The sequence below is a fragment of the Oncorhynchus keta genome, chromosome 10 (assembly GCF_023373465.1).
Source record: "Oncorhynchus keta strain PuntledgeMale-10-30-2019 chromosome 10, Oket_V2, whole genome shotgun sequence".
In the NCBI taxonomy this organism is placed as follows: domain Eukaryota; kingdom Metazoa; phylum Chordata; class Actinopteri; order Salmoniformes; family Salmonidae; genus Oncorhynchus; species Oncorhynchus keta.
This window is the reverse complement of record NC_068430.1, coordinates 26,484,772-26,506,242: the sequence shown is the minus strand read 5'-3', so window position 1 is coordinate 26,506,242 and position 21,471 is coordinate 26,484,772. Positions and strand designations below refer to the sequence as shown.

At 40.7% G+C, this 21,471-nt stretch overlaps 1 protein-coding gene across 2 annotated transcripts in view; it reads left to right on the top strand.

Annotated features, from left to right (window-relative positions):
• The first annotated feature begins 3,160 nt into the window (after positions 1 to 3,160).
• Positions 3,161 to 21,471, top strand: part of LOC118388441 (receptor-type tyrosine-protein phosphatase gamma-like) — a 352,509-nt gene continuing 334,198 nt past the window's right edge. For both annotated transcript variants that reach the window (XM_035777526.2, XM_035777525.2), the window contains exon 1: positions 3,161 to 3,701. In XM_035777526.2, the coding sequence (XP_035633419.2) occupies positions 3,614 to 3,701 (88 nt within the window). In that variant the 5' untranslated portion in view covers positions 3,161 to 3,613. The remainder of the gene's footprint in view (positions 3,702 to 21,471) is intronic.

The following is a 21,471-nucleotide window of genomic DNA, read 5'->3' as shown; positions in this document are numbered from 1 at the left end:
CTGAAACAGGAGCCAACATTGCCGCGATTCATGGATTACAGTGAATATATATACAAATGAATGTGACATTTGAGGCTCTCTTTCACTAATTGATTGTACAATGTACACATAAGATTTCAGTTTGTGGGTGTGTGCTATTGGGGGTTGGAGATGTTTATTTTTGACATTATAAAGAAAAACATATAAACAATGGCAACACTGCCATGTTGATCTGTTTGAGAATTCAAAAGAGGTTTATTATTGGAAGACGTATTATGACTGATATCGGCTGAAAGTATTTTAATTCACTACCACCAATATCCAATTAACACAGAACATTAACTGGTAAACAGCAAGGTAGACGAGAGATAACCAGGGAAGAGCCAGTCAGTAGAATGTAATATAGAATGTGAACCATCCCTCAAGGCCTATAATTCAACATTACAGCACTACTAATTAAACACAGACCAGGGTGATTTTGGGCTAATCTACATAGGTGAAAGAGAGAGTGTATTAGCAGCTGCAAAGTTTATGAAGCTTTTTATGTGGGTTTTAAATTGGTTGTTAGGAGACTAACCAAAAAACACTTCATTGTCCATCAGATGCCACTCAGCAGAATATTTTTGTCATAGAAGTCACAGTTTGGTTGAGTCCACTGTGTGCAGTTGATTGAGAAGAAATGTATTGATTCACTGTTATACAGATGTCAGTGGGAAGATGTCAGGCAGGAATGATCCAACATCTTGGTATGACAGACTGAAATACAGTAGAATTGGTACCCTAGTCAGCAGAGCTTGCTGATTCTCCATCCAAGTGTCAAATATACTGCCTTTAAAAAAACGTCCAATCGAGCCACCAGTAGAAGTTGTCTAATAATTATATGAAAATATCTAAACTCTTCAGATGCTTATACATGTGTTAAATGAATTGCCAGAAGTTGACACCAGTTGTCGTGAATTTTAGTTACAGTACATCTGTTATGCAATTATTATTATGGAAGCAGGTTCAAGTAGTGTCACGTTTTTGCCTTTACAAGTCAAGGACCAAACAATGTTTTGCTTAATCCTCTACAATCGTGGGAATGGATAGTGCTACATTTAAATGTTTCTTACAGAATAAATATGAAATGCATATACATAACCATGGTAGCAATTGAAAGGGAACAGTTTGGAGATTATAGGAAAATCATTAGACTGAAGGTGAGAAGAACAGGTCACCTGAGACAAGACTGGATCCAAACATAACACTGTTGATTTTATGTGCATTTTACATTTACTGTACTTTCCACCACATTTGTTGATAACGAAAATACTCTGGATATATTCTGTAACATGATAAGAATATTACTGTGAAATGTGGGGTAGATTCAACTTAAGAAAAAAAAATTAGAAGGGTTTGAGTGAGAGGACTAGCTGGTGTCTCCAAGTGGCCACACACCTCTCCAAAGTGTGCACAGTTCCTAACTCATTTCAGTGCACCTTTATGACTCAAAGCTCTCCTATCTGTGCAGTTGAGGAACTACCACAAGCACACTTGTAGTTGTTTTGTATGGAACACAAACCTGCATCCTGGCCATCACACAATTACTGTTGTTACCTCAATCCAAAAACAGTCTATTATAAATCACAATCTTGTTCAGGTGGGCATAATTTGAAAGCTTGTTCTATTGCCAACATGGCTAGCAAAGTTATAAATATCATATTACAGTGTCAGGCTTCACAGTTCAAATTCAGGGAAACACATTTTAAATTTGGTGCGCATAGAAAGGAGTCATGAGTACGTTCAGGTTTGTGTGCTGTGGCAAATTTTCTTCACACTAACAAACACAGGCTCATTCTGTTCAGAACAACACAATTCCTTGTAATCTTGTATCTGTACATCAAACATAGTGATCAAAAAAGTTGACACTGTATATGACATGAGTGTTATGCTATGAAATTGTGAAGTGCACATTTGGATTCACAGGTGTTTGGCTTGCTTGTATGATATCAAAGTTGTATTCATAATAATCCTCAATGTCCTATCTTTCAAAATACACAGAGTCCTCTTCAGTTTCAGCTGTTCCCTCACTCAGACAACAACAAATGTGCAAAAGTTGCCCAAGCGCAGAGCCATATCCATGACGTCATACATAGCATGTTACTGTACAGCCACTGCATTCCAATGTAGGTGTTTATGAGTGCAAAAATCTACCATTTTCATGTACGAGTGTAAAGGGCTATGGTATATTTTTGCAACATAATACAGGTTGTCTTTAACACATCATCTCTATTGTTTAGTCCCCTACGTGTATAGCTCATTGTGAATGAGAATGGTTTTCCACTGCAATTGGCATTGTATGTTGTTGACAGTTTGCCAACATAATCGATTATATGTCAAAGCTGAAGCTGTGTAGCCTTTGTCAAGGCCATATTTGTTTGTTGTGGCTTTGTCCTGTGTGTGCTTGTTAGTTTTTACTCCCATACACCGAAGGGGTGTAGGCCTATAACATTGTACAAACAAATACAGTGGGGTTTTTTAAGGATATTTTTTTCAGGTGTGCATAATAATGTATTGTAAAACAGATAGACATATAGACCAATAGATTATAGAACTATTTCCATTAATACATGTCAACATCATATGGTAATTTATATTTCATTCAACCTGCCTCTAAAACAGATTTTCCAGGTCGGCTACCAAGTTCCATTAAATGGCAATCTGCAGTTGCTACATCCATCTGATAAATGAATGAGTATAGTCTACCCATTGATTCTTGAAGAATATAACATATTGATGCCTCAGGAGCTTAGTTCAACTGGCGTACCCCATCAGAACCCAAAATATGAGCTTGTTTTACTCCTTTGTTCATAAACAATGTAAATGTAAACAAACAATGTAGCCTATATCCCCAAAACATGGTTAAAACTATAATATCGATATCATGGATGATCAGTCCCTATATCCATAGCTCTCTGCCCATGAGTTTGAGAGTGGGTAAATTTGTTCAGCCCCAGCTGTTTACTAAATCAGTGGCGGGTTGTCACTTTGTTATTGTTCGAAGTGCAGATTGCCCCTTTAAACTCTTGGCTATTGCTGAATAGTGAGCTACTACCCGGCGCTAGGATCCGGAGGAGTGAGCTCTGCATCTCTCAAGCTCCCTCTCCCCCCCATCTCTCTCCCCTCCTCTCCTCGCCTTTTCTCCCAAGCCTGTTTTAAAGTCTCTGCCAGACTTCGATTCACACGCTACTTCCTGGATGGAGGAATGGAAAGCTTCCAGTGCCGCTCCAACTATTCCCTCTCTGTTTTCGCCAGCAGAACCGCTGCAGCTCTCGGATGCATGGACTAGCCTACCGCCACTAGCGTCTTCTGCTCCTATCCCCTCGATTCTTGTTGAATGAACTGATTCAAGCTCGAAAGCTATATCTCTCCTAACTGACATGTTTTTCTTTGGGAGTATCAAGAAGCTGTTTGGAAGGAGGTTTTGAGAAGTAAAGACTGTTTTCTGGATGTTCCAGACAGCACTGAATATAATTCCACTGTCACTAGCCTACATTTAGCAGCATTTGCGCTGTTTTTACGCAGCGAACATTAATTATTTGATCAGACGGATAACTCAACAGTTGCCCTTTTTGCTCTCGATGTTCATTTTGTCATGCGGAGGCTACTGCAATCGTGTTGCTGGTGGATCTTGTCTCTGATCTTGTCTTCCTTCGTTCTCTTTTGGGCCGACTGTCATCCTGGTAAGTTTTTCGAAGTCGTATCCCAGTTTTCCAGGCTTGGCGATGACTTGAAAAGCCGTGGAGTAGTTCTAGGGAACATTAGTGCAATATGACTAAACTCAGCTCATACTCGAGTGGCATATTAAGGACCTGTAATGTTGACGTGTTCAGTCTGTAACATAATGCTGTGCAAATGTGTTCTATGCGCCTTTTTCATAATTAGAATACACATTCAATCAGACACTAACCACGGTCAACTATATTATTTGGGATTATGGAAATTTTGATTTTGACGCGAAATGATTTGCTTTTTCATTGCTATTTTTTTGTGAATCTATTATCTCCATTTGGCTACAGTCATTCTAAGGTGGTAAAACTCCCTTCCACTTTATCTTCATTAACTCGCGACGCGCATATATCACCAGGAAAGATCATGATAAGAATTAGTGTAACCAATATAGACTATTCTGTTCCAACAACTATCTTAAATGTATATACAATACTCTGAAATAGACTTGATAATTGACAGCGGATCGCCCATTCAACGAAACCAGTATCTCCCAACCGTGTGGCTACAGATCAGACAATACAAATCAACGGCGCTGCAAACATGTAGATTTATCTTTGTATGAGGCTATCTCACATTCCAAATGAGTTTAACTACAAGGTTATGGATTAACACATAAAGCATATAAAACAATCACCGTTAGCGGGAAAGCAACGGCAGGTAATTGACACCCAACTACCCACATTTGCGATCCATTTGACCCCGATACAGAATTGTTTTATAACATATTATAGGTTTAGGCTACATCATTGAGTCTTGGCACAATGTTCCTATTCAGACTTGCCTAAAAGAAAACGAGAGAGTAACGATGACTGCCCGAATCAATGTGAATCTTGCTCGGGGAGAGCTTCATCATTTGGAATGCTAAATAGAAACATTCCTATAAATAATTGTCGATATATGACAATGCTCGGACTAATAAAGGTCCTTGGAATTTGCGAATGTAGGCTATAACCTACCCGCACGGACGCTTAGATGATTCGCACCGCTGTCCCTATGGTTTCTTTGTAGAATTTGTATTTGGGTGACCTTGACTGAGTGGCACGCGAGTTTCCTCAAGCTTTTTAAATTTGATCTGATGACTGCACGTCCAAGAAATGTATTTGTGCCTGCTTGACAGTCCCTTCAGGAGAAGGCGCTGCTATGGACGCTCCTGGCATCTCCAAAACATATTATTTTGTTTTATCATATGCATATATATAAATCCAATTTGTGAGATGTTTTTTTGTAGAATGAAATGATCACAACTTTGAATGAGATGAATTATACATTACGTCTTTTTCTGCTATATAGGCTTATTTGCAAGCCAAGAAACTCATTTTAATTCCCATGCAACCTTGATATGTAATTCAATTATTTTACATGGGATCCAATGTCTCTGAAGAGAGACGATGTAATATCTACAGGGAAAGTATGAAGTGCATTGCAAAGCATAACTTTGTAATGGTAATTTACATGCTGGAAATACATTGTGTGCGTGTCACATTTTATTGCTCTCTCTCTAGCTCTGTGATGGTGATGATTAATTTATCATATTTTCTCTAATTCTAAAATATGAAAATATATATATTACTGTGCTGTGTACTCCTTGCAAATCCAAAACCAAGTCTAGTCCGTCACCCCTGGTCTCTACCGTTTGGATTTTGTGAAAAAAAAACTTAGCCTACTTTACTGAGAAATCCACACTTCATACTTGACTTCTAACTTCTTCTGAAATTCCATCATAAAAGCTGAAGGAAACATGGAGTTGGATCCTTGTTAACCATTCTGATTCCTTTCATTTTGACTCGTCTCCCTTCTCACATCTGATCGCTAATCTAAAGGGAAATCAACCAGAGGGACGGAGATCAGTCAAGTGGGGGTCAAACTGCAAAGAAGAAGGATTAAGGGACAGAGGGAGGGATGGATGTGGTACACACCCCTCCCCCATTTTTTCCCGAAATGGTACTTGATAGGGGTTATTTGGCTTGTAACCATAGCAGAACCCTTTTTTGGTGTTATATAGAAACCTTTTTGAAGGTTCAATAAAGAATCATGCTCATAAGGTTCTAAATGGAACCTGTATGGTGCTATAAAGAACCCTTTCCTATGGTTATATTAAGAACCATTTAAAAAAGTTATATTTGGCACCAAAAAAGGATTCCGCTATGGTTACAACCCTCTTTGGGGCTATATAGAAGCTTTTTTTATGGTTCTTTGTAGAACCTTTATGGTGAATGGTTCTATAAATAGTGTTTCTTAATCTGAAAGGTTCTTTGTAGATCTTTTTGAAGAACCATACATTTTTATTTTTATTGTGGTTAGCCTTGTTATATTGTTAAAATTCCATAGGTGTTATTATTGTGTTAATTGACAAGTTGAATGAAGTGAGCTACCCCTGGAACAGCTGGGGGTCCCTGAGGAGAGAATTGAGAACCACTGACTGATTGAGTCAACTGTTTTCAATTGACATAAGGCCATACATGAGTCTTTCACATGACACCATTACTGGCCATAGTCATATACTGAACAAAAATATAAACACAACATGAAAAGGGTTGGTCCCATGTTTCATGAGCTGAAATAAAACATAACAGACATTTTCCATACGCACAAAAAGCTTATTTAGCTCAAATTGTGTGCCCAAATTTGCTTACATCCCTGTTAGTGAACATTTTATCATTTGACAAGATAATCCTTCCACCTGACAGGTGTGGCATATCAAGAAGCTGATTAAACAGCACGATTGTTACACAGGTACACCTTGTGCTGGGTACTATAAAAGGCCACTCTAAAATCTGCAGTTTTATCACTCAACACAATGGTACAATTGCACGCTCCCTCAAGTTTTGAGGGAACGTGCAATTGGCATGTTGACTGCACAAATTTCCACCAGAGCTGTTGCCAGATAACTGAATGTTCATTTTTCTACCATAAGCCACCTCCAACGTTGTTTTAGAGAATTTGGCAGTACATCCAATCACATGTAACCACGCCAGCCGAAGACCTCCACATCCAGCTTCTTCACCTGTGGGATCGTCTGAGACCAGCCACCCGGACAGCTGATGAAACTGAGTAGTTTTTCTGTCTGTAATAAAGCCCTTTTGTGGGGAAAAACTCATTCTGATTGGCTGGGCCAGGCTCCCCAGTGAGTGGGCCTGGCTCCTAAGTTGGCGGGCCCAGGCCCACCCATAGCTGCGCCCCTGCCCAGTCATGTGAAATCCATAGATGAAGGCAAGGCCTCATGAATTTATTTAAATGGACTGATTTCCTTATATGAACTGTAACTCAGTTCAAATTTGTTGAAATTGTTGTGTTTATATTTTTGTTCAGTATATATAACATGCAGTGGCCTAACACAACACATTAGATCAACTGGAATGACACGGTTGCACAAAAGAGCTGTGAGCAAAGCATTCCTCAAAATATTCAAAAGAGCCACCACCTCCACTACATTTTAAAATGTCGGTAAAAGAGCAAAGAATCCTTTTGTGAACTGTAAATAAGCATTGAAGACCTCAAAGGGTTATTTGAGTCATTATGGTTCACATAGAACCATCACCCTTCCCAAAGAACCCTTCAGGAATTCTCATTTTTTTTGTGTGTAGCTCAGCAGTAGTGACAGAATTCAGAACAGGAGGAGGATGGAGTTGCATTAGAGGAGTGATGAATGCTTGAGGAACAGGACATTGTCACAGAAGGGCAAATACACGCCCCAATGACTGGGACTGTCTCTCTCTCTCTTTCGCTCTCTGCTGGTGTGCAGTGTGTCGAACATCAAGGTGTCAGCCTGCTGTAAGCGACATTAGGGGTTGGGTGGGACAGGTAGCGAAAAGCTGAGTTTTATCGCTTCTGTATGTGTTGCTGCAAGCCGTTGTTTGACAAAAGTGATAGTTTTTAGTTATGACTAAAGTGATAGTAAGAAGAGAATGCCAGTTCAAGGATAAAATGTTATATTTCATCACCAATATTTTCTGTTTTGTATAGTTCAACTAGTTTAACTATTTTATTGGACTGTAATATTTTATTACAAACTGTGAACTTTAACCCCTGAGCATTAAACATGCTTTAACTGTTCACAATGCTCACACTCACATCTCCTTCAATGTCATGTCAATAGGTGGCAGGTAGCCTAGTGCTTAAGAGTGTTGGGCCAGTAACTGAAAGGTTGCTGGTTTGATCCCGGAGCCAACTAGGTGAAAAATATGATGTGCTCTTGAGCAAGGAACATAAACCCAATTGCTCCTGTAAATCGCTCTGGGTAATATTCTGTGAAAGAGGCTGCTGCACTCTTCAGTTTCCCGTAAGGGCCAGTTTGCTGACTGTGCAGTGGGGCCACACAAACATCTGTTTGGGATATAAAAAGTGCTGAATATCACTGCGGGGCGTCTCCTGCCATAGGGCACCGGCTCCAGCCTCCAGTCCCCAGCTTGGGTGTTAGTGTACTACTGAGTCTAGCCACAGCCAGGCAGCCAGGCTAGTAATGAAAGACAGAACACATTGCCCTGTCACTCACTTCTCCACCATTCAGCCCAAGGATACTAAAAGGAAAGACGGAGGGAGAGAAAGAGATAATTTTGGCCTTCGATCAGTCCCCTTGTCTGTGACATGAATGTATGGAGTTCACAGAACAAGCTGAACAGAACAGGCATTGTAATCTTATGAGAAGCTCCTGAGCCAGCACATCTTTTCATTTTCCTCTCCTTTTTTTATTTATTTATCTTCCCTTCATTGTCGTCTGGGGAGAGTGCAATTGTTTGAATCTGATAGAATGAAATCATGTGTTTATTATCCATTCTGAGCCGGGAGCGCCTTCAATTTCAAGTCGCAGTGTGCGATAGTAGGCTAAAGGTTGACATTTAGGGAGGATTGGATATGCTTTTGGCCTCAGTAACAACATTATCATTATCATTATCATCATCATCATCTCTCCCAGAACTGGCTATTATCTGCCTCTCGCACAGGCCGGAGCAGCTCTAATGTCCGCCAGGTCACTTTATCAGTCACTGGGCCTGTCATCGTCACCAAGCTCCCCCTAATAGATTGATTAAAAGATATGGGGGGGAGGCAGACAGTTAACTGCGTGGGACACTGTCATGTTGCAGTTGCTTAGTGATTTTCTGCAGGGTTCTTGATGAAAGTGTGGTTTGTGGAGAGAGATGCTGAACTCTATGACCACACTACAATGTGTTGTGTATTGTAGTTATCTGAATTAGTTTTCTGTTAGTCATGCTGTTCAATTACAGCATTAGGGCAAGTAATAATGCTGATAATACTATTAATTAATATTTTCACAATAATAGTAAAGTAATGATACTTTGAATAAAACATAAGAAGAAGATTGAAAATCTGTGTTTAGAGTTTTCATCAGCATTTCTGCTCAGTTAGGCATTTCCATTTTTTTTCTGTCGCTCATCAGTTTTTCGCCTCATACTCTGGAACCCAGAAAGCTACTGGGAAACACGGTCTGTGCTGGGAAGATTCCGGGCTGCCTTCCCTATTTCTTGCCATAGCGCTTGGGCTTAATGCCCTGCTGAATATAAAAGCTGCTTCAGTCAACAGTGGGCTTCGGCGTCTTCTTTTCTATTGTTCCAGCTCATTGTTTTAATCAAGTCTTTACTGGGTTATTTTCAATGGGAAGTGGTGGAAGTTTCCCATCATTATTTTCAATGGGAAGTGGTGGGAGTTTCCCATCATTATTTTCAATGGAAAGTGGTGGGAGTTTCCCATCATTATTTTCAATGGGAAGTGGTGGGAGTTTCCCATCATTATTTTCAATGGGAAGTGGTGGGAGTTTCCCATCATTATTTTCAATGGGAAGTGGTGGGAGTTTCCCATCATTATTTTCAAGTTTAAGGATAATTTACTGGTCTGCCCTTTGCTGCTTTAAAACTGCTCTTTCTGCTTTCCCTCTTTCTTCTTCTGCTTCCCTCTCTCTTTTAGTGGGTTGGTCTGATTGGTTCCAGTGCGCTCCGGTTCATTTAATGTGTTTCCTGCCCATCTCTTTCAATCTGTGAGAAGCACATCTCACGCTGTTAGATGCAAGGTGTCCATTATCCCTCATCATGCATTGAAGTAGACACTTTTTCAATCACATGTCTTGCTAACTAAGGCTTCAGTTGATGTGCACACTAAAAAAACACCTACAAATCTAGTTGTTTCAATAATTATTATTAAGTAATTAGTTCAACAACCATTTGTTTGTTTACTAAACTTTTCGGTCAAAGTGTTACCTGAACCTAACATTTTTAGTTGGCCCAAACTTAGCTCAAACATGAGAAAATGTACCTAACAATTCAGTCAACTTAAAATGATGTGTTTGCTCACTATGTCTCATACGTATGTACTAATTCAACTAGAAATTATTATTTTGGTTTAAAAAAGCTTGTGGAACTATACTGACCAAAAATTTAAACGCAGCAATTTCAACAATTTTACTGAGTTACAGTTCATATAAGGAAATCAGTCAATTGAAATAAATTCATTAGGCACTAATCTATGGACTTCAGATGACTGGGCAGGGGCACAGCCATGGGTGGGCCTGGGAGTTCATAGGCCCGCCAATTTAGGAGCCAGGCCCACTCACTGGGGAGCCTGGCTCAGCCAATCAGAATGAGTTTTTCCCCACAAAAGGGCTTTATTACAGACATGATTAGTTTTCAGTCTCATCAGCTGTCCGTGTGGCTGATCTTAGACAATCCCTCAGGTGAACAAGACAGATTTGGAGTTCCTGGGCTGGCGTGGTTACTCGTGGTTGTAAGGCCGGTTGGATGTACTGCCAAATTCTCTAAAACAATGTTGGAGGGGGCTTATGGTAGAGAAATAAACCTTCAATTATCTGGCAACAACTCTGTTGGACATTCTTGCAGTCAGCACGCCAATTGCACGCTCCCTCAACTTGACACATTTGTGGCATTGTGACAACTGCACACTGCACAACTGTGGCCTTTTGTGTGGCCTTTTGTTGTACCTAGCACAAGGTGCACCTGTGTAATGATCATGCTGTTTAATCAGCATCTTGATATGCCAAACCTGTCAAGTGGATGGATTATCTTGGCAAAGGAAAAATGCTCACTAACAGGGATTTAAATACATTTGTGCTCGTAATTTGATAGAAATAAACTTTTTGTGCTTATGGAAAATTTCTGTTTAAGCTCATAAAACATGGGACCAACACGTTATATGTTGTGTTTTTGTTCAGTATAGTTACACACACAGTGCTTTTAACATACAATGTTTTCATCTTACATATTTGACGCACATTGACATACTGTACATGCTTAGGTTGTGCATGTTCATTTACACAGTTTTTATTTTTCAACATGTGAGATTTGAACTCGCAACCTCTTGATTCATGGCATTTCAATATTCCTGCTATGCCACCATGTCTGTGCCAATTATCTTTTAATCTGACTATTCAATGATTTTGATTGACTTATTTAAGCAATTTTAGGTTTCGTTGTCTAATGTTGGTGGGGCATATTACCCTGTTTTTAATGTTACTTCTTAATCACTATGATAAATAAAATAGTTTTTCTTGGGTTTACTATTAACAGACCTTAGATTTACTTTGAAGTGCAAAGTGTAGAAATACATGGGAATTCAGTTATTGACACAGCCATGGTGGTGTAGCAGGAAGATTGGAATGCTGTGAACCAAGAGGTTGTGAGTTCACAATCCCAGGTGAGAACCTGTTGAATACTATTTACTGTATAATAAACATACACAATTTAATTGAATAATGCATGGGTCTAAAGCACTGCATCTCAGTGTAAGAGGCATCAATACAGATCCTGGTTTGATCCTGGGCTGTATCACAACCGGCTGTGATCGGGAGTCCCATAGGGCGGCGCGCAATTGGCACAGCGTCATCCAGGTTAGGGGAGGGTTTGGCCGGGGTAGGCCGTCATTGTAAAATAAGAAATATTTTTTAACTGACTTGCCTAGTTAAATATAAAAAATGTCAACGTGTGTCAACTATGTAAGTTAAAAGCACTGTGTGTTTGTGTAACTTGTTCCACAGACTCTTTCGAGATAGATGCCATAAATCATTTCTAGTTGAATGAACATAGAGACAAATTGAGCAAACGCATGATTTCTGCCTACGTTTTCTCACGTTGGAGCTAAGTTTGGGCCAGCTAAAAATGTTAAGTTCAGGCAACACTTTGACTGAAAAGTTGAGGAAACAAATTAAAAGGCTGTGGAAACAGTTAATTAAAAATACTTGGTTGAAACGTTTTTTTAAATTGAATTTTTACAGTGCATGGAATATACTGCCTGTAATGCTTTAATAGAAGTGCCATGTACTGTTTGCCATGGATTGCAATACATGGATTAGTAACAATGGTCAAAATATTTTCCTCACAGTGGTTGATGGAGACAAAGGGCAATGCATACATTATGGAAAGTTAATTGCAAGAGTTAATTCCGCACATGTCAAGTAACGCATTAAGACCTTGCTGTACATAATGATCTTTAATTCAAGTACGCTATCCCTGTGTACCAGAGAGGCAGATTAGAGGTTTATAAAAAGCAAGTCATGGCTTTTCCAATGTCCTTTAGTAGCAGCTAAATCTTGGGCTGCAATAGAGTTGACGGCAACCTGCAAAGTAACCTCTCTCTCAGCGGTACTATCACAGACAATCCCTCAGGTGGAACAGCAGGGATGGGATAGAGACAGGAGGCCAGAGGGCGTAACATGAACGGGATAAAGACCAGAGGATGTACCACTGACAGGCCATACACTCCTCATCCCATTCTCCCAAACCCTTGCACTACTTTCCACAGGCCTGGAATCTAAATGAAAAGGACAGCCCATTTCACCAGTGATGCCTGCTGTGCGAGGGAGAGAGGAGGGGGAGGTGGTAAGACAGAGAGAGGGATAAACTCTCACCCCCTCTGTGGCAGTAACGCTGCCAGACTGCCAGACCCCGGAGCATGAGGAGCAGTGTGGTGCCAAGGGAGGATTTCATCTCAGTGGATTGGTCAGTGTTAAAACGCCCAGGACTGACAGGCTGTCGGGTGAGGAGGCAGACAAGACTAACTGACAGGCTGTCGGGTGAGGAGGCAGACAAGACTAACTGACAGGCTGTCGGGTGAGGAGGCAGACAAGACTAACTGACGGGCTGTCTGGTGAGGAGGCAGACAAGACTAACTGACAGGCCTTCGGGTGAGGAGGCAGACAAGACTAACTGACAGGCTGTCGGGTGAGGAGGCAGACAAGACTAACTGACAGGCTGTCGGGTGAGGAGGCAGACAAGACTAACTGACAGGCTGTCGGGTGAGGAGGCAGACAAGATTAACTGACAGGCTGTCGGGTGAGGAGGCAGACAAGACTAACTGACAGGCTGTCTGGTGAGGAGGCAGACAAGACTAACTGACAGGCTGTCGGGTGAGGAGGCAGACAAGACTAACTGACAGGCTGTCTGGTGAGGAGGCAGACAAGACTAACTGACAGGCTGTCGGGTGAGGAGGCAGACAAGACTAACTGACAGGCTGTCGGGTGAGGAGGCAGACAAGACTAACTGACAGGCTGTCGGGTGAGGAGGCAGACAAGACTAACTGACAGGCTGTCTGGTGAGGAGGCAGACAAGACTAACTGACACAGGAGCCAAACAAACACCAGCAGGTGGGGAAAGGAAAATAAAGTGAGCCTGTCACACACTCAAATGAGTAGTCTGTCCTTAGATGGTGAAGGCTAGTTATCGGTTTATTCTCACATATTTCGTTGTTGTTGCTGGATAGATGGAAAGTGGGATTTTATCACAAAAAATGGAATGGAAGAGCTTAGTTGGAGCTCTGTTAGTTGTTTGCCCAGTGATAGATTTTCTGTCTTTACGGTTGCTATGACAAATCCACACATGTGTGGATTTGTCATAGCTTACAGCTCTTATGTTCTCTATCAAGCCATTTGCTTGAGTGCAGACAATCCATTGAAACATTGATTTGTGTCTTCAAATATCTAATAGACTTTTCAGCCTTTTTGAACACTGAAAGTCACCCTTCACTCTGTTCCTCTTTTAACTTTTTTTGTGATCAAGAGTAGTTTGACATTGAAAGTGTTCAGCGATTAAACTTTCTCCGACTTTTCTAAATGATTTATTTTGTAAATGCTTTACATGTGGCTAGTAGACTTACACTACATTATAACATAATATAACATCATATAACATATAACGTAATATAATATAACATCATATAACATAGCGTAATATAATGTAACATTACATAATACAACACTGTTTTAGTCCTCTGAAAACTATCCCCCATTGGAGTTCTCAGACTCAACCTTGTTCTCCCTCTCTTTGCTCCCCCTTTCTCTCTCTCTCTCTACCTCTCTCTCTGGTCACAATTAGCATGGTTCTATAGCCATGTAGGAGACATTAATAACACATTATAGCAGCTCAAGCCAGTGTCCGTGAAGGTAAATGCCATTTGTTTCTGTGAGGTTGTCTAGTGATCCTCCTTGGCCGCTCCTCTAGCAACCATGGAATGCTAAGTACAGACGCCAAAAGGACACACACACAAACACACAGGTCTGAGTGCTCAATGAAGTGTGGTAGAAGCAATGGGATAAATTAATGCATGAAACAAGTTAATAATTAAGATTCAGCATGAGCCTCAATGGCAGCATCAATATGCAAACTGCTGAGGACACTTAAGGATATCATTTTGAATGATGATCATCTCTCTGGGATTCTAATGACTAAATGAATACCTTTTGTTTGGCTACCATACAGTGTGACTCATTATAGCACATTTGAGCTGGACCACTAGAGGGGGTGTTTTATATTGGAGAGGTTTTGTTTTACTTGTTTAACTTGTATTTGAGAAGGAGTTTGAGGGTGGAGTAAGTCTGAAGTTGTTTATATGAAGCTCAGTCAGTTTCCCAATGTGCTTACTCTGGATTATCACTGGCATTATTTCACAGTGTTTGTTTGGTCACTCAATCAGACCCTTGTGGGAGAGTGCTAAAATTCATCCATCAACTGTCCCTTTCACAGTCCCCCTCACCTCCTGGCATGCCTGCCTGCCTCTCTTAAAAACACGTTTCTTTTCACCCCCTTCATCGATTCTGGACACTTTTATTCCCTTGCACCGGCAATTCCAAAACAAAGTCAAGGCTCTCACTACAATCTTCCAGCCACTCATGATTTGTACCCCCATCAAATATTTACAAAGAGAGTACAAACCTGCTGTGAGTGAGGCTAGACTCTTTTGGGAAAGCTTTAGCAACTTAACTTTAGCCTTTCTCCATGACTCACTGTGTGTCTGCGGTGCCAGGCCGTAATGCAGTTAAAACAGCTAATACTTAGCTTTTGCCTGAATAGAGTAGAATACATTTCAAGTTGCAAGTTTTATTGTCAAGTACAGTGAAATGCCTCTCTTGCAAGCACAGTAATCAATATCAGTAGTACTATAAAAAAAGTAAAATAGAACAAAAACACACAAGAAATAGAAATAAGTAGAACACAAGAAAGTAAGCCACACTACCGGTCAAAAGTTTTAGAACACCTACTCATTCAAGTGCTTTCTTTATTTTGACTATTTTCTACATTATAGAATAATAGTGAGGACATCAAAACTATGATGTAACACATATGGAATCATGTAGTAACCAAAAAAGTGTTAAACAAATCAAAATGTATTTAATATTTGAGGTTCTTCAAATAGTCACCCTTTGCCTTGATGACAGCTTTGCACGCTCTTAGCATTCTCTCAACCAGCTTCACCTGGAATGATTTTCCAACAGTCTTGAAGGAGTTCCCACATATGCTGAGCACTTGTTGGCTGCTTTTCCTTCACTCTGTGGTCCATCTCGATTTGGTTGAGGTCCGGGGATTGTGGAGGCCAGGTCATCTGATGAGTCCAAATTGATGAGTCATCTGTTGAGTCCAAACTCCATCACTCCTCTTCTTGGTATAATCACCTTTACACAGCCTGGAGGTGTGTTGGGTCATTGTCCTGTTGAAAAACAAATGGTAGTCCCACTAAGCCCAAAACAGATGGGATGGTGTCGCTGCAGAATGCTGTGGTAGCCATGCTGGTTAAGTGTGCCTTGAATTCGAAATAAATTACAGACAGTGTCTCCAGCAAAGCACCCCCACACCATAACACCTCCTTCTTCATGATTTACGTTGGGAAATACACATGCAGAGATAATCTGTTCACACACAGCGTCTCACAAAGACACGGCGGTTGGAACCAAAAATCTCCAATTTGGACTCATCAGAGGTGTGCCTGTTACTTGAACTCTGTGAAGCATTGATTTGGGCTGCAATTTCTGAGGCTGGTAACTCTAATGAACTTATCCTCTTTAGCAGAGGTAACTCTCGGTCTTACAGCCAGTTTCATTTTCGCGCTTGATGGTTTTTGCGACTGCACTTGAAGAATCTTTCAAAGTTCTTGAAATGCTCCATATTGACTGACCTTCATGTCTTAAAATAATGATGGACTGTCGTTTCTCTTTGCTTATTTGAGCTGTTCTTGCCAAAATATGGACTTGGTCTTTTATCAAATAGGTCTATCTTCTGTATACCCCCTACCTTGTCACAACACAACTGATTGGCTCAAGCGCTTTAAGAAGGAAAGAAATTCCACAAATTAACTTTTAAGAACGCACACCTGTTAATTGAAATGCATCCCAGGTGACTAACTCATGTTGCTGGTTGAGAGAATGCCAAGAGGGTGCAAAGTTGTCATCAAGGCAAAGGGTGGCTACTTGAAGAATCTGAAATATTTAATATATTTTGATTTGTTTAATACTTTTTTGGTTACTACAAGATTCCATATGTGTTATTTCATAGTTTTGAATGATTCACTATTATTCTACAATGTAGAAAATAGTACAAATAAAGAGAGAGCCTTCAATGAGTAGGTGTTCTAAAACCTTTGACCGGCAGTGTATATACAGGGCCAGTTCCAGAGTCAGGGCCAAAACCATATTTACAATGAAATAGAATAGACTAGAGGCTACTGGTGAACTTGAATAATGTTTTCATAATATTTCACTCCTACTGCTATTGCGGACCAAATCAGAATAATTGTTTCCTTTTGTTGCCCCACTTTATTCTCATAGGTGTTGCATTTCAGTATGCACATAGGGGTGGATAAACTGTGTAATGTGGCCTATTACCGGAGAATATAGTCACAGAGATGTGCCATGCCATTTTCACAGTCCTAATGCATTAATGTTGCACTGGGGTGACTGAGAGGCCTGGGCTGGGCTGGTTACAGCCTTGATACCCACTCCAAAAAAACAATAGAATATCACCACATGCCAAGAAGTGTTGTGTCACACAGTCAGCGGTGGGCCTGAGAGTCGAGAACAGTACATAGCCCTCCTCATTAAATTCTCGCAGTGGCGTTGGTTTTTACACTTTAATGCTTGGGAGACGTGGGCTTCCTCCTCTGAGAAATGGGGACACGGGTTGTGGCGTCGGCTGCACAACCTAATTTGTCTTACTTCTGGGGAGGCTGTTTAAACGACAATGCCCTCTCTCGTTGCCCATCTCCCCCCCCCCCCTCTCCCCCTCTTTCTCTCTCTGGCCACTCTCATTTATGCACTCAAGTAATGCATGCAGAGTACCACCAGTTACCCAATGCTGAATCTGCAGTGAAAAAGTGTGATGGTCAATGTTACACCACAGTCGTTTGTCATGGCTATAGTGAAAGTCAACCAGATTAATCCATCACAGATCATTATAGCACAAACAGCCCCAACTACCCAGTGTGAGTACTGGATGTACAGAACTTCTCACATCAAGAGAAACACTGCTGGATGGGTCTCTGGGGTGTGTCATGACACATCATTCACAACATCCCTCTCTGTCAATCAAAGTATGAGAGGACCGTTCCCAGAGACCACTTCAGCCTTTAAAGTATGCATCACCTTAAAAGTGCAATATGCAGAAATCACTCCGCCATTTCCTGGTTACTTAAATTTGAATAGTTTGCTTAATTTGAGTTTGTGACAAAACAAGTTGTCATTGTGTATAGAATCATTGTACCATCTAAACCGCTGTGAAATATATTTTTCATTACCAATCTTTCATTTTCAGCTATTTGAAGCTGGCGTACAAAACCTGAAAGTAAAAGACGTAAAAACTAAACTTAAGAATGGGAAGCACATAAATAGTGCACATAGAACAGACCTACCACTTCTTAAAATTACTTTCAAGGAGAATGACAGATCTATAACTAACATTTCTATGAGAATTTGGTCGGGTCGCCCAAAAAGTTACATTTTGCAGCTTTAAGCGATCGATGCGCCTCATGTCTTTCATTAATAATCTCATACAATTTATTAGATGGAATTCCCCTCAGAAGTGGGATTTGAGAGTCAGAGGAGTGTTCTGCTTGTTAAAGTCCTTTTCTTAAGATCACGCTTGGGAATGAGAGGGAGAGAATGAAAAAGTGAGGGGAAGGAGGGGAGAGAGAAATGCTTTACTTCTTCCTCAGAGCAGCAGAGCAGCACAAGGAGAGGTAGTGTTTAATGGGAACCCCATGGATTCTTTTGACATGCCACCTTTGGGTAATAAATGTGTTTGTTTTTTCAATAGAAACTTCCACTTCCCTTTCCTTGCGCCAAGCTTTAATTATCTGGCAATTTGAATATGGTGGCCTTTTCCTCTTACACGGCAGCGTTTCTGTGTAGTCATTCACCCCCACCATAAGCACCTGGTGTAGTCCACCACTATCATGGAGGAATGGGCCAAAATATCAGCATTCCTGTGCTGACACAGTGGAAGTTCATATTACTGAAAAATGTAGATAAAAAAATATACACTACTGTTCAAAAGTTTGGGGGTCACTTAGAAATGTCCATTAAAATAACATCAAATTGATCAGAAATACAGTGTAGACATTGTTAATGTTGTAAATGACTATTGTAACTGGAAACGGCTGATTCTTTTATGGAATATCTACATAGGCGTACAGAGGCCCATTATCAGCAACCATCACTCCTGTGTTCCAATGGCACGTTGTGTTAGCTAATCCAAGTTTATTATTTTAAAAGGCTAATTGATCATTAGAAAACCCTTTTGCAATTATGTCAGCAAAAAAAAAACTGTTCTGATTAAAGAAGCAATATAACTGGCTTCACCGAACAGCGGAAACTGGTTCTAATGAGAATAGAAAGAGGAGTGGGAGGCCCCGGTGCACAACTGAGTAAAAGGACAAGTAAATTAGAGTGTCTAGTTTGAGAAACAGATGCCTTACAAGTCCTCAACTGGCGTGATGTCCTGTAGCTCAGTTGGTAGAGCATGGCGCTTGTAACGCCAGGGTAGTGGGTTCGATTCCCAGGACCACCCATACATAGAATGTATGCACACATGACTGTAAGTCGCTTTGGATAAAAGCGTCCGCTAAATGGCATATATTATTATTATATTTAGCTTCATTAAATAGGACCCGCAAAACACCAGTCTCAACGTCAACACTGAAGGCGACTCCGGTATGCTGGCCTTCTAGGCAGTCCAGTGTCTGTGTTCCTTTCCCTATCTTAATCTTTTATTTTTTATTTGCCAGTCTGAGAAGTATTTTTCGTTGCACTCCTTTGTTGCACTCCTCTTTCTCTTCTGGTTAGAGACAGTTTGCCCTGTTCTGTGAAGGGAGTAGTACACAGCGTTGTATGATATCTTCAGTTTCTTGCCAATTTCTCGCATGGAATAGACTGACGAGTTTCATAAGAAAGACTTTCTGGCCGTTTTGAGCCTGTAATCGAACCCACAAATGCTGATGCTCCAGATACTTAACTAGTCTAAAGAAAGCCAGTTTTATTGCTTCTTTAATCAGAACAACAGCTGTGCTAACATAATTTGAAAACGGGTTTTCTAATGATCAATTAGCTCTTTAAAATGATACACTTGGATTAGCTAACACAACGTGCCATTGGAACACAGGAGTGATGGTTGCTGATAATGGGCATCTGTACGCCTATGTAGATATTCCATTACAAAACTGCCGTTTTTAGCTACAATAGTCATTTACAACATTAACAATGTCTACACTGTATTTCTGATCAATTTGATGTTATTTTAATGGACAAAAAAAATGCTTTTCTTTCAAAAACAAGGACATTTGTTTTTACCGATAACGTTTGAACTTGTTATCAGTAAAAAAAGACACCTGTCCACAACCTCAAACAGTCACACTCCAAACTCCACTATGGCCAAGACCAAAGAGCTGTCAAAGGACACCAGAAACAAAATTGTAGACCTGCACCAGGCTGGGAAGACTGAATCTGGAATAGGTAAGCAGCTTGGTTTGAAGAAATCAACTGTGGGAGCAATTATTAGGAAATGGAAGACATACAAGACCACTGATAATCTCCCTCGATCTTGGGCCCCAGGCAAGATCTCACCCCGTGGCGTCAAAATGATCACAAGAACGGTGAGCAAAAATCCCAGAACCGCACGGGGGGACCTAGTGAATGACCTGCAGAGACCTGGGACCAAAGTAACAAAGCCTACCATCAGTAACACACTACGCCGCCAGGAACTCAAATCCTGCAGTGCCAGACGTGTCCCCCTGCTTAAGCCAGTACATGTCCAGGCCCGTCTGAAGTTTGCTAGAGAGCATTTGGATGATCCAGAAGAAGATTGGGAGAATGCCATATGGTCACATGAAACCAAAATAGAACCAAAACTCAACTCGTCGTGTTTGGAGGACAAAGAATGCAGAGTTGCATCCAAAGAACACCATACCTACTGTGAAGCATGGGGGTGGAAACATCATGCTTTGGGGCTGTTTTTCTGCAAAGGGACCAGGACGACTGATCCGTGTAAAGGAAATAATGAATGGGGCCATGTATCGTGAGATTTTGAGTGAAAACCTCCTTCCATCAGCAAGGGCATTGAAGATGAAACGTGGCTGGGTCTTTCAGCATGACAATGATCCCAAACACACCGCCCGGGCAACGAAGGAGTGGCTTCGTAAGAAGCATTTCAAGGTCCTGGAGTGGCCTAGCCAGTCTCCAGATCTCAACCCCATAGAAAATCTTTGGAGGGATTTGAAAGTCCGTGTTGCCCAGCAACAGCCCCAAAACATCACTGCTCTAGAGGAGATCTGCATGGAGGAATGGGCCAAAATACCAGCAACAGTGTGTGAAAACCTTGTGAAGACTTACAGAAAACGTTGACCTCTGTCATTGCCAACAAAGGGAATATAATAAAGTATTGAGATAAACTTTTGTTATTGACCAAATACTTATTTTCCACCATAATTTGCAAATAAATTCATAAAAAATCCTACAATGTGATTTTCTGGATTTTCTTTTCTCATTTTGTCTGTCATAGTTGAAGTATACCTATGATGATAATTACAGGCCTCTCATCTTTTTAAGTGGGAGAACTTGCACAATTGGTGGCTGACTAAATACTTTTTTGCCCCACTGTATATGTATGTATGTATGTATGTGTCTTGCAATTATGTGCTACAATATGTTTCATTTGGTAGAGGTGAGAGATATCAGTACTACCCTCTAACTTGTAGTTAGAGTAGTAGAAGTAGGGTGTTAAAATGACAACTGCCTTTGGACTCAAAACCCCTCAGCTCAGCAGCTTGTTGGGACACTGTCACAGGAGATGAGTCACAAGAAGAGGTATGGATGGGTGGAGAAGAAAATATAGAAAAATGACTGTACCTGACTCTGAGAAAAAACTATGCTGGCTTTCTGCTCAACTAGAGGCTGAAGCTCACCGGTGGCATGTTTTATTATTTCAATCAGTCCTCACTCCCTAG